This window comes from Pithys albifrons, chromosome Z (genome assembly GCF_047495875.1).
Source record: "Pithys albifrons albifrons isolate INPA30051 chromosome Z, PitAlb_v1, whole genome shotgun sequence".
In the NCBI taxonomy this organism is placed as follows: Eukaryota; Metazoa; Chordata; class Aves; order Passeriformes; family Thamnophilidae; genus Pithys; species Pithys albifrons.
Window position 1 is genome coordinate 9,284,487 of NC_092497.1, and position 14,010 is coordinate 9,298,496.

The following is a 14,010-nucleotide window of genomic DNA, read 5'->3' on the forward strand; positions in this document are numbered from 1 at the left end:
GGGAATCCTGCCTGGTTGCATCCTCGGGTCTCTCTCCCTCCATCCTCACCTTTCTCATTTGGCCAATCTTTACCTGGCATTTCTCTTGATTCTGTGAGAGAAGGACATGTGTCTGAAGCAGCTATCCTCTGCTACCCTGGCATTACCCCAGGGTACACCATTAACTGTCCCTGTTCCCATCACTTCCCCAGTACTTACTGCTTTCAGTCTTCATTTTTATTATTAAGCTGGAACTGTTAAAAAGCTCTCTAATAAGCACTAATCAGAATTTCTGACAACATTCCCCCTTTTGGGCATAAGTCTGTGTTAAACTCTGATTTAACACCTCTTTGTCTCACTACTTACACTGAGAAGGGAAATTGAGAACTGTGGGTTCAGCAATGCTGGCTCTGAACCTTCAGCAGCCTGGATCAACTGGAGTCTTGCCAAGGGTTGCACAGGCAGCAGAGAAGTGGTCCTGCCCCCAGGAGAGGCCCTGCATGAGGGGGCAGTTCCTTACAAGAAGCGTAAGTGGCTTCTGCACACTGATTAGTTAGAAGAGAACCATGACCCTGACAACAGATGGTAATTGAGTGCTGAGGCTGGGACGTTTTTCCCATGGGACGTTTTCTCTCTGGTTTATCCAGCCAGCATGCTGCCACTGAGGGATGTTCTTGCCTAATTAATCCCTTTTGCTGTTTTTTGCCTTTTTTTTCCCCAGGCCCATGTGTTTGATCTGAACATTAATAAGTATGAACCTCTCTGCTCCCAGCTAGTGGTGACCAGGAAGAAAAATAAAACAACCCATATCCAGTTTAATCCTGTCTACCCTATTATCATTGTTGGAGATGAACGGGGCCTCATCACCTCCTTGAAGCTCTCTCCCAATCTGCGCAAGATGCCCAAGGTAAGGATAAGCTGCATTCCCCTAATGGAGGTACCAAACCACAGCAGGTCTCTTCATGCCTTGTCACTGTCCCCTCTCCTTCCATGCAATGATGTTGGCAAAGCTGCTCGCTTTAGCAAGCTTTAGCTTACAATTACCTCAGACCTTCTAGTAGAATGTTTGGTGTGTTAAATCCATACCTCTGTTACTATAAGAGTAAGAAGGCTCAGTTTGCTCCTGGGCAGGAGTGGGGACTGCTGGGTTTGCTGTGTGGGGGCACTTTCTCACCATGATTCAGAAAAGCTCTGCTCCAGAAGCTCTGCAGAGGTTAATTTTTTTCCCAAAGCTCGCCTATTTTCTGAGCCTTAGGTTTTACTTTCAAAACTCCTTGAAAGTAAGTAAAAAAGATCTCAACTCTTTCCCAAGTCCTCCCACAGAACCCATGCTGCCTGTCCTCTTGTGCTCCTGCATCAGAGCCTGTCCCCTGCCTACCATGTCAAATGTGCTGTAAATGAGCAAGCAGTGTTCTTTCATACGTGAGGAGACTTGGGATCCTTGTCTCAAGTGACAGCAATGAGATACTTGTGCCTCTGGGAGTTGGTAAAGTCTTTTTTCCTACCCAGCAGTGAGGGCTAGTTGCAAAGGATGATGATCTCTCTCACACAGATCCATTACTGTACTTTTTTTCTGGTCTTCATCCAGCTATGGGTTGAATTGCTGTAAGTGCAGTGTCCTTTCTGAGCCCTTGTAATTCTCATATCCAGTTGTCTTGTGTTAAGTGGAGTCTCTCAGTTTCAGGCTTTTCAGAACTGATCCAAGAAAGCAATTTCTCAAGATGATCATCTTTTATTTATATACTCCCAAATGTTTTATATGCTCTACTAATCCCCTGTATTAGGCAGGGTCTTTGGCCAGGAACTAATCACACTTGTGTCACTCCAGAGTCTTCAGAGTGATTTTTAAACAGTTCCTTCAGCCAGATGCCACGGGAAATGTGAATCTTACCCTGTGCTTAGAGGGCAAAGAAAACATTAGCAGGGCAGTTTGTTTGGGACTGGGCTGTGGGACTTGTGGAGGAGAATGTCTCATATGCTTCACTCTTTTCTACTTCCATCAAAACTACAGCCCAAGAGCATCCAAGCTCTCAAGGCTGTCATTGGGTTGGCTCAGGATAAGTTTCCTGGTTGCTTTGGGAGTCCTGATGAGGCTGAGAACTGTGATTGCCATGGACCCTGGTTTCACAGGGGCTTAAGCAGCAGAGATAGGTCACACACATAAAGGTGGGTGCTCTCTCCACACCCCAGCTGTGGCCTGAGCAGCACCCAGCAATACTGCACTCTGGGTCAGGATCTTATAAGGCTTTGGGTTGGAAGGGACCTTAAACATCATGTAATTCCAAGACCCCTCCCATGGTCAGGGACATCTTCCACCCGACCAGGTTGCTCAGAGCTCAATCCAGTCTGACCTTGAACACTTCCAGGGATGGGGCAGCCACAGCTTCCCTGGGCAACCTGTGCCAGAACCATACCACCCTCACAGTAAAGAATTTCTTCCTGATATCTGGTCTATACCTACTCTCTTTCAGTTTGAATCCAATCCCTTGTCTTATCAATACATAGACTTGTACAAAGTCCCTTTTTGTCTTCCTTGCAGGCTCCCTTTGGGTACTGGAAGGCCACAATTAGGTCATTCCAGAGCTTTCTCTTTTTCAGGCTGAACAATCTCATTTCTCTCAGCCTTTCCTCATAGGAGAGGTGCTCCATCCTTCTGATCCTCTTGGTGGCCTCCTCTGGACTCACTCCAACAGGTCCATGTCCTTCCTGTGCCAGGGACCCCAGAGTTGGATGCAGAGCTCCAGGTGGGGTCTCACTAGAGCAGAGCAGAGTGGCAGAATCCCCTCCTTCACCTGCTGCCCACCTTGCTTTGGGTGCAGCCCAGGACACATTTGGTTTCTGGGCTGTGAGTGCACATGGCAAGGTCATGTCCAGCCTCTCACCCACCAGCATCCCAGGTTCTCCTCATCTATTCATGCCTGGATTGTTACTGGGAGTTGCCCTGACTCATGTCCATTGCCCTGCACTTCATTTTATTAAACTTCATTAGTTTCCCACGGACCTACTTCCTGCACTTGTCCTGGTCCCTCTGGATGGCATCCCATCCTTCAGGTATGGATTCAAATGTCTCCTTCCATTCCTGGTGGCCAGCTGCAGCCCTCTGTGCAGGTATGATTGTTGTCAACGCCCTTGGCTGACCTTCTTGAGAAGCAAAATTGCGTGTTGTTGACAAAAAAATTTAAACTGTTAGTTCAGAAGTGACCAATCACTTACTGCTGACCTTAAACTAATAGGTACCATAAACCAGGCAACATATAGATGGGATGGAAATGGACTCTGCTGCTCTGATGTTATTAAACTATCTGTCTTCTGCTGTCCTGGTAAAGTTTGAAGGGACCCTGAACACCGAACTAACTGCTTCCTGTACATGTTGAGAGGAAAGAGGGATGTTCAGATATGGCTGGTTTTGTGTGCAGGTTCATTGGCTGCAGCCAGCTTGTCTCTGGAGATAGGAGGTAGAAAGATAGGATTATTTAAAACAGGTGATATGGAGTATGGTGGCAAAGTGGTGGATCTAGCCCAGCCTGCTCAATGCCACAAGTGAACAAGGGGTGAGGAGGATTAGGTGATGGAAGAGGGTGCTTTAACAGAGAGAATTCAAGGCCTGGCAGAACAGGCAGTGCCATCCACTGTGTCCTCCTGTCTGCCTCCTTCCTGTGCCTGCACCACTCTTCATGTCCTTGGCACAAAGCCTCCAGCCGTGTGTTTGCAAGAGTACCGGCTCACTGTGGGAAGTCAGATGTACTTCCAGAGTATTGATCCTGGCTCCTCTAAAGATCAAGTCAGTGTGCTCTTTAAACCCTTACCCTATGCAACCAGCATTCGTTTGTAAAATGGCTCAACTTCTCCCTCTTTTCTGGGAGTCCCCATGGTGGAGTTAACAGTCATGCAACTTCCAGACATTGTTTTTTAAGGGAAGATCCAAAACTGTGCTGAGGAATCCTGGCATCCCAGCTGTCTCCTTGGAGATAGAGAAACCTGTCTGTGCCTGACTCAGTACCTGGGTGTCTCAGGCTGTTCTGTTCACCACAGATCCCCACTGAACCCAGTGGGGAACCTGCCCTGCACTCAAGTGGACAAGCCACAGTCAGTGCCTCTGAAGGTTAGGCCCTCACATCAACCCCAGCACCTGTGAGCTCAGCTGCCTGGTCTGGCTTCTGTCAGCTCCTTTGGAGATGAAGAGGTGCCTTTTGCTGAGGTCTGGCAGAACCCAGAATGTCAAAGGGATGGGGCAAACGGGTTCATCCCAGTCCCACTATCTCTCTGTTTCAGACTGATGGCATGGGGCTTTGCCTTCCCACATTGCTGGGACACCTCCTTTAGACAGGCATGAAAAGCAGCCTAATCAACCTTTTTTTTTGAGAGAACTCTTATTAGCCACATGTCATTCCAAACTGAGTTTTCCCCCTAAAAACAGACACAGTGCTGTCTGCTCCTTGTTCTGCAGATTACTTGGCTATCTCTGGGCTTACAAGATAGGGCTTACAAAGAGGGACTGCGCTTGGGACTTCAGGCCTTTGGAATTTATTCTGTTTTGCCTGTTAGTTAAAGGTCATGTGGTGGATAAGTGGAAATAGGAAGGAAGGATAAGGATAAGACCTTGGACTTTCCTGTCTTCATGTCCTTGAACAAGGAGGGAGGGTTCAAGAGCTCAGTGAATAATTTGCAGGGTTGACCTGCAGCTTAATTCATGTTTGCAAAACACTTGGGGATCTTTAAAAAGGGTTATTTAGCACTCTGAATTTTGCTGTCAGCAACATTAGCACAGCCTCATTTATGAACACTTGGCAGAACAAATATGCCAAAGGGGAAACTTTGCAAAAGCACTCAGGTGGTGTTTTCAGAAGTGACTTCCACCAAGACACAGAGTAAAAGCTTCAAAAAACTTCCTAAAACTCCCTGTGAGTTTTGGCATCCCAAATCATTTAGTGGCACATGGGAAAAGGTGCATTTGTTGTTGAGAGGAAGCTGGAGACAGGGGCTCTGCCACCTACCAGGCACTTGTTTCAAGGACACACAAAGGGCACAGAGGTCCTGTATACAGGGAACAGGAAGCAAAGCAGGCGTCCTTGTGTCTGTGCCCTGGTGATTCATGCCCTGGAGCCCTCCCTAGTCCCACAGCTGAAGTCTCCAGGGCAGGACAAAGACATCCCCTTGCCCCAGAGCAGTGAGCTCTGTTTGTTTCCATGAGGTGTGATCCTGGTAGAGGTTTTTCTATGCCTGTTTTTGTTGTCTCTGGATTGTGTGAACCCTGTGGGACAGTTGTGTGAACTCCTGGGAGTCCCTAGAAACACACTACTCAACTGCTAAGCATCAGCTCCAAGAGCCTGGGAGCTTGGTGGGGCAAAGGCAGCTGAACCCAAGCTGTGGGAAGGGCAACCATGGGGCAGAAAACAGAGCTGGCTGAAGGTGTGTTTGCAACCAAACTACCAGCAGCATGGTCCAGCACTGGCCTTGCTGAACACCCATCTCCCTGAGCATCCAGCCCTGCTTGGGCAGAAAGCTCATGGCATCAGATTTTGTCCTGTGCAAGCAGGCCAGGGAAACTGGTTTGGGTCCTTCTACTCAGCACTCAGAAGTGGGGGGCAGAAATGCTTGCAGTGTTTTAAGATGCAGCAGTAGGAACAAGTGGCTCTCTGATGTTGTCCAAGCCACTTTTGGACTCCAAGCACTCCTTAAATATTGCAGTGGATGTCAGGCAGGAGTTGTTTAACTAATAAAATATCATTTCTAATTTTTAATGACCTTGTGTGGTTGAGTTCACCCGAGGGAAGCATTGCTGTAAGAAAAATCAGTTTCGGGCAGAGCTGTTTAATTAGTGAGCCTTCCGGGTTTCACTCGAGGGTTGGAAGAAATTAAAGCATTTTGTCATCACAGTCAGAAGAATGTAGCTGCTCATGGGCTTTGGTTTTCTATAAACTGCTAAAATAGCCTGGCACAACTTCTGTCAATGCTAAAAGTAAGGACAAGATAGCAAAAAAAAATGTGTGCAGTGTTTTTAGAAATGTTGAGAGACCACAGCAGAGTAGAAGTAGGAAAAAAGCAATTACAATACAGAATTTGCTGAGGCTAAGGCAGATTTCTTGGCCAGCACCCAGGCTGATGGCCAGGAAGGCAGACAGCTTCTTGGCCTGATGCTTGCCTTGGATATTTATCTTGGATTATTTAGGATGATTATCTCAGTCTCTGTTCCTGCTACTGGTTTCTCACATGCAAGGCACCTCTTTTCCTCTGTCTCTCGGGGACAGTTGTGTTTCTTCCCATGCAGTAAACCCTGATTGACGGGATCTTGCTGGGCGTGAGCGGAGTGTGAAGGGGAGTACGGCTGCTCAGCCCCTCCCGGACTGTGCATGTTCAGGAGCTTCAGGACACATCTGTGGGGCTGATGCTGTGTGTCTGTGAGCTGCTTGTGGTGTGGAAACAAGCAAGGGGTGGCTCTGAGCCTCCCTGACCATGTGCATGTGCTGGGCAGCTGCTCTGCTCTCTCTGTGCCTTATCACACCAGCCAGTGCCATCTCTGGACTTCCCGTGCTCTGCTGCATCTTTGCAGCACTGACAGTTTTGCCCTTGGCCAGATCCAGCCAACGCTGCTCAGCCAAGGGAGGAGCATTGTTTTGCTTCCTGAAGCACTGTGGCTCTTTGACCATAGCTGATGGCAGGGTCTGGGAGGGATCAGTCAGGATATGGGGACTGGAATGGACAGTGGGAAAATCTTGGGGTTTTAAGGAAATGAAAGAGGGAAAGGGATTTTGGAAAGATTGCTGGAAGTGTGCAGAGTTTAAAGGAGACTATATGAGGCTGGCTGAAATCTCTCCCTCACTGCTTTGTAGCCTTGTGTTGCTATCACCTGGGATGACAAGGAGAAACTTGGATTTAAGGATCAGGAGATTGTTTCTGCTCTCAGTGTTTTCCTGTAGCTGTGGGAGGTGTGAGGAATGAACCAACCAGCACAAAAACATAAACATGAACTCCCTCATTGTGTCCCATGGGGTACAGTCTATGAGCACATGTGACTGGATTTCAGGAAGAAAGCTATAGATTAGATGCATTCTCCAAGCTCATATCAGTTCTGGACTGGTGAGTTAGTTTAGCACTGACAGAAGTTTATTTTGTCCCTTAACTTTCCATTTCAACAGCTTTCATTCTGTCTGAGAGAAAAGCACTTGTCTCTCCTCTCCAGATGGCTCAAGTTTTGCTCTTTTAGTGGTGTAATTCCTGGTCCCTCTGTTTTCATGCAAATGCTCCTCTCTCGTTTAGATTCCCTCAGTTGCTTCTGTGCTGCTCCCTCAGTGGCCGATTTCCTCCCGTCTCTTCAGAGCTGGATAATTGCTCAGTGACCCAGAAGCACAGAGCACAGGCAGTGCTGGAGGAATTTGGCATCAAGTGCTGCTGTGCTCTGCCTTCATCAGGACTGCCTCCTCCAGAGGCAGCTTGGCCTCTGGCTAAGGAAGCACACACAGCTGAGCTTGGGAGTCATAAAAACTGACCTGCAATTTGATGGCTTACTCTGAGACTGCCAATGCTTTTTTATTTCCTTTCAGTCCCTCACCTGTTATTTAGTCTGTTTGCAAGAAGCTGCTCTCTGTACTGTTAGAGAAAGAGTTGAGGAGCATCCAGGTTCTCATGAAACCCTATTCCTAACCATTCACAACTTGCTGTGTCACTTTTGTCGGCCATGTAAGGAACATATGCAATGGTGTTGACTCCTTAGTATAGGAAGGAAACCCAGAGCTGGAGGCCTTCAAGAAGAGTAGGCTGGAGACATATGTGTGTGGACAGGTGGCTCTGAGCCTGCCCTGGAACAGGAAGGGCTGGAGGTAGTTGCTGTGACAGTCTCTGCTGTTGGCGTGTTCTGGTCCCAGCAAGAGGCCACGCCGCTGTTGTGCAGCCTGCCAGGGTGTGAGCAGCACTGCTTGTGGCCTGGGGCTGTTGTGCTTTGCAGATCTGTGACTCATAACTGCAAATAAACAGCTACCAAGGGGAATACTAACAAAAGCAGGCTCCCCTGCCCCTTCCCCCTTCCCCTTCCCTGACACATTTTCCTGCCCTGCCGCTCTGCCAGGAAACCCATTAGCAGGAAGACCCTCACAGCCCCCAAGGCTCCTTTCTGCCTCCACTGTCCCACATCAGGTTTCTTACAGTCTCACATAGCCTGAGAAAAAAAAGAAGGGACTCTTTAATCCTGGAAAGATGATACCTGAGAAATTTGATGGTCTGTGTGCCAGCAGGCTACAGTCCTTCCTGGGCAAAACTGAAGCCTTTGAATATTTACCTGGACACCCTGGACACAGGCACTGTACACAGGAGAGAGGCTCTGCAGTGCAAATCCTGATGTCCAAGAGTATTGCCCTACAGTTACAAAGAGATCTGGATCCCACACAGAGAGGTGGCAAACTTAGACACTCACACTGTTCAGAGAGTGAACACAAACAGACCAGCAGCAGATCTAAAGGACTTGAATCTTCTCATTGAATCTATTTTCTTCATAAATTAGAAATAATTTTTGGGCTGCATCAAACTAAGTGAAGAGAGAAGAGAGCTCTGTGCTACAGAAGCATTGTTGAACTCCAAGAGCTGGAGTCTTTCTTCTTTTTACTGTTCCTTGCCACGTGTCTTCAACCTTGTTTTTATTGTATAATGTCACTTTCTGTGGCTGCTGTGTTTGGCAGTTGTTGGAGAGACAACATCAGCATATTTACAAGTTATTTTAAGCTGAAGTCAATTCCCAGTGGTCAGGGTGAAGTGTGTTTAGTATCTTAAATGGAAGCAGTGGCAACTGAAGCAAGAAAAAGTCCCATTTTACAAAAATTCAATAATACTTATGAATAATTTCTAAAGTGCAAGTCTCATCCTGTAAGGTACTCTGTGTGCTGTCAGGGGGATACTGACAAAGTCAAGAGGACTGGCTTTGACTTTCTAGTTTTGTGTTTGAGGGTCTGTGTAATGAAAAGGTTGCCTATGTTTGAAAATAATGCAAGACTGCTCCATTTTGCAATACTAGCGCTTTGGACAGAAATGCTGTGGGGATTTGGCTTTGTGATCAATAGTAGTCAAGACTTTCTAGTCTTGGTTTTGCTGTCCTCAGTAACTAAAAAGTGAATTTGGATAACCAAAATTGGTTTCTAGTGGTGTCATCTTTACACTTTTCCTTGTATTTCTCCATGCTGGTGCTATTAAGTTGCTATTGTTTTTCTGCAGATTTTACATCCTCTTCTTTGTGTGCAGATTGTCTGTACTTTGGTGTCTGCCATCCTAGAGCTCCCCAGGCCCCAGCAGTCTGGACTTTGTTCCTCTGCAGCCTGAGAAGCCCATTTCTGCCTGTCCTGGGAAATGCTTAATGCATGAGAAGGAGCCTTGCCTTACATTTCAAAGGACCTGCATTTGGTGAGATCTGTGATGGCCTGAATGTGCCTGTTCAGCTTGCACAGCTCCTCTTTGAGCCAGAGTCTTGGCTCTCTTCAGTGCCTTGGCAGAAAGCCATGGCAGATGAGGGAGGGAGCACAGCACAGAGTGGCAAGAGAGGCACTGCCCAGCCTTGTGGGGTGCTTGGCTCACCTGTCCTTCCTGTTGCTTGCTTTGTCTGTCCTCTGTGCATGACTAGAGTCCCCTCCAGGCTACTGGGGCATCCCAAGAAATCACCAGTTCTTTGCCTGAATAAAAAGCCCCAGCACAAAGGCAGAGGGAGCACCAGGGGGACAAGCTATTTTAAAATCATGCCTTTGGCAGAGCCAGTGGTGGGGGCTTTCTGGGAGCCTGTCATTGCCCCAGCAATGGCTGGGTGTCAGTGCAGGTGTGCCAGCCTGCAGAGACAACTTGATGCTCAGCCCCCTGCCAGAACTGATTAGAGCTGCCTGCTGAAGGAGGTAATGTGGGTGCTTATCCTTCAGGTCATCTGAGGGTGAGCTGCTTTTTTTGCCAGAGAGCCCCAAGCAGCTCTCAGTAGTGCAGCTATTCCTGTGCTTTGGGTCTGCACAGGGGTGTGGAGGAGGAAAGCTTGTTAGCTCAGCACCTGAGCCACAGGATGTGTTTGAAGGACAAGGCAATGGCTCATCATGAGGACAAGGTCCAAAGCAGTGGCTGGGGCCTGAGACACCCAGCAGTGGTCCTGCCCTCTGCTTCTGCTTGGGGGAGATGCAGCTCCTCTACATACTGAAGTGGGATGAGGACACCCATCTCCCAGGGAGCCACAGCATTCAAGTGAGAGTTATCCATAAACACTGTGGATCTGCTCTCTTGCAGCCTCTTCTCTGAGCTTCTCTGCTGCTGAGTGCTTTAGGACACATTCAATACCATCATACCTCAGGAGAGGAACTGCAGTTGGGGTGCACTGATGGACAGCCCTGTCCCACTGGGACCCAGCTCCTGGCAGGCTCTCCTGCATCCTGCCTGACATTCAGACTTTCAAGCCCAATATTTCCAGTTGGGCCAGCCAGGTCACTGGAGACCTGGTGAAAATTTGGAAGTGGAGCATGGCACCAAACGATGCTCACCCGCAACCAGCAGACACAGCAGTGATTTGCACACTTGTTACCATTCCATCCCAGTAATCCCATCTTGGCCCTGTGCTGTCCATTCTGGCAGGCAGAGGAGTGGGAATGGGAAGATGTGAGTGGAGGTACTGGTGTGAAGCAGAGGAAAGGTGTGGCAGTGGTATGAGGGAAGGGATGAGAAGCTGGATTACGGCACAATCAGGGACCATGCATCCAATGGCTGTCCTGGCCAGAAAAGTGCAAAACATCCTGGAATTAACATTCCCTGTTGGCTCTGCATCTCCACTGGGGTTGGTTTGGCCTCCATTTGTGCTGGTCATGCAATTAAGGTGGCAAAATGGAACTAATTCTCCCCAGCTCATGGCTGTGCAGTCTCCTGAGCACCTGAGGACTCACTCAGCAGGGATGGAGAACAGGACACTGCTCTTCATTTGCAAGCCCCATGCCTGTCACGTTTTTGCCTTGCCTCACTGATCCCAGCAGTGCTCCAGAGTTGGAGAAGGTGGGCTTCTACTCTTTTTTCAAGCTCTTCAAATTTTCCTTACTTATGATATTACATACCTTGTCTCTGGTCATTGACTGGACGCTCAGGGGCATTGTACCTCGTTGCAAAGTCTGGTGGCATTTGATGCACTGACAGGGGCAGGAAGTTTGTCATAACATGGGATAGGAAGAAATGCAGCTATAGGGGCCAGAGGAACAGCTTGATACCTGGCACATCCCTGTAACTGCTCCTGAGCCACTGCCAGAGCCTGACACAGCCTTCCCCAAACAGCCGGCCTGGGCTGGAAAGGGCTGAGGCTGCCTGGGGAGACACAGAGGGCAGCTCCCTGTTTGTGTCTGTGCCATTGTAAAACACATCCCAAATGTGTTGCTATGAAAAGCCCTTCCCTTTCAGACTTCACCTGCGTGTTTCCTGACACTGGTTGCATTTATCTGCAGACCTCCATGCCCCTGTTTGTCCTGATGGAAACCAGCACACTGCTCCCAGCCCTTCCCAAGCCTCTCCCTGACTCTTGCCACCTATCAGCCTTCTCCAAAAGGAAAAAAAGAAAGGGAGACACCTGTGCCTGCAGGCAGGCCAAATAAATGTCCCTTGCTCAAATTAATTTGATGGGCTGAATGGAGAATTGTTTAAATGAGAGAAGAGAAGGAACCGCCAGCAAATAAAATGTCTTGCTGCTCATGGTGATGGAACTGACGCAAAAGGATTATTTTTATCCAGCGGGGAAAAGGAGGAGCCCTGTGAAGCAGAGGAGAAGAGGGGCTGCCTTACAGTCCCACTGGCTGTGGGAGGTGCAGTGACAGTGGCAATCAAAGCAGCTCCAAGGTTCTCCTGGAGGGAAACTGTTATGCTCCAATTCACTGAACGATTCTGTGAGATGGGATGTCAGACACCAACTGTGTGAGGCTGTCTTAGAGGAAACATCCATCCCCTGATCTCTTCTACTCCCACATCTCACCAGGGAGCTGCCTGTGACCCCACTACTCTCTGGGGCACGTCTGAACTCCTCACCCCTCACAGGGTCCTGGTCAGTGCAGAGACCTGTTCTGCCTGGGCATTGTTTTGTTTCCTACCTCTCACTTGTTGGACTGAAGATTCCTTCTAGTTATCTCTCAGGCCACATCCCTTGAGCTGTGCCCTACCATGTTCTGTGGGTGCAGCTCTGCCACAGCCCTCCCCAGCACAAAGGGATACTCTCACATGCCTGGCAGTGATGCTTACGTTGCTCTGCAGTGGCAGACCTGTTTCACAGCTCCATGGGAGTTCCAGGTACCATCCAGGTGATTATCCCTTTAACTCCAACCCTAATGGCAGAACACTCCCTCTTGACAGGCCTGTATTTGTGCAGGGAATTGTCCCTGCTTATTTGCAATATCTTGTATTTGTCCTTTTTAAATCACATAGAGGTTTTCCAGGTCACATCTCTAGTCCAACAAAGTAATTTCCAATTCCAGTCCTCCCTTCCGGGACACCTGCAGCCTTTCCATCTGTCCCAATGTCCAAACAGTAAGAGAAGCTCTGACCAGTTCCCCTCCAGACTGTGCTGACAGCTTTGGGTACAGCTCTGGAATGAGTCTTAGCAGTTTCTACCCACTTTCTATAGATCAATTGTCTCACTTCAGGGTAAGAAAATCAACGGAGACAATGGCAAAGTCTTCCTGTGGTCAAGGTGATGATTTCTGTGTAGATGATTGTAGTGTTGCAAAAGGAAATCAAATTGGCGCAGCATGACTTCTTTGGTGCAAACCCATGTGAATTGTGATGCATTTCAGCAATGTTACAGCTTGTTGACTTGTTCCACCCATCTTCTGAAAAGTGAGGTTAACCAGAAGGGTTTGTGATTCTCTTCTTTTTTGGATAGTTACTGCCTTTACATTTTTTCAGCTTTCTGATCCCTGTCATCCTCTGAGATTCCCCAAGAAACTGCTTTGGATTAGGGATGATAGGTTGACCCAGTGTGGTAACAGCTGCCTTCCCAGGGACCTGGGTCTGTTGTGGTCAGGATGGTTTCAAACACCATAATCAAGTCACAGTGTGTGGGCACAGAAAATATGCTTTATTAGGCAAACAAGTATACCTGGGAAGACAAGAAAAGTGCATGTGTCCTAAAGCTTGTATTTTGTTCTCTAGATATATATTATTTGTGATAATAAAAGGCATTACCTCTCCCTGCCAGTCTGTGCTCTCTGGGTACACACTAATCCATGCCCTGATCAGCCAGAGCAGAAATCTCCCCACTTGGTTGTTGTGATATCCTGAGGACTTGGGATTGTCAGAAAGGGGAAAGGTTCCTTTCCAGGAGCACGGAGTGAGCATGAATGTGGCCACTGCTCAGTCTCTTCTTTCTTGTTTGCTTCCTCTGACTTATTGATGATTATGTAGACTTGCTGTCAGAAGTCAGACACCAAAAACAGAATGACCAGAATCTACTTTGCAAGTGCAGCTGTGAGACTGGAGAATGCTCAGCCCCTTCCAGGATTAGGTCTCCTGCTTTGATTTGTGCTAAATGAACCTACTAAGTCAGGAAAATTAGCTCAAAGACTCTTATTTTGTCTGACCTAGGCAACTAAAGGACAACCAGTAGGAGTGCAGGGAATTAATAATTTAACATACTTCATGTCAATTTAAAAAAAAATGTGCTAGGCTTTGCCTCATAGTTTGAGTTTGAAATAGAGCTGAGCAAAAGGCTGATGGATTGGGTTTAAATTACAACTGCTTGTTCAAGAAGGAAAGCTGTGCTGTAAAAGTGCTGCAGCCCACATGGCTCCTGCAACCTGGGAACTAACTGGGAAACCTGGACTGCAGGAGAGAAAGGGAAGCCCAGCCTGAGAAACCTCTGTTAGTCTGCTGCCATGAGGCCAAAGACAGTGCTGTGGAGGTGCTGCCTCACTCTGCCCAGCCTCAGAGGATTTCCCAGACTAAAGCACCAGCAAAGGAGAGGCATGCAGGTCCTGCTCCTGCCATGGGGAGAGCCTGGAGTAGCTTGAGCCTGAAGTGCAGTGCCTGAGGATGGAAATCCTGGGGTGTTTGTAGGGC

The 14,010-nt window shown here is 48.1% G+C and overlaps 1 protein-coding gene across 1 annotated transcript in view; it reads left to right on the forward strand.

Moving 5' to 3' along the window:
• The window catches only part of DNAI1 (dynein axonemal intermediate chain 1), a 148,085-nt gene that overhangs the window by 117,717 nt on the left and 16,358 nt on the right, over positions 1 to 14,010 (forward strand). Inside the window, exon 19 of the mRNA XM_071580462.1 lies at positions 701 to 886. Coding sequence (XP_071436563.1) covers positions 701 to 886 — 186 coding nt within the window. The remainder of the gene's footprint in view (positions 1 to 700; positions 887 to 14,010) is intronic.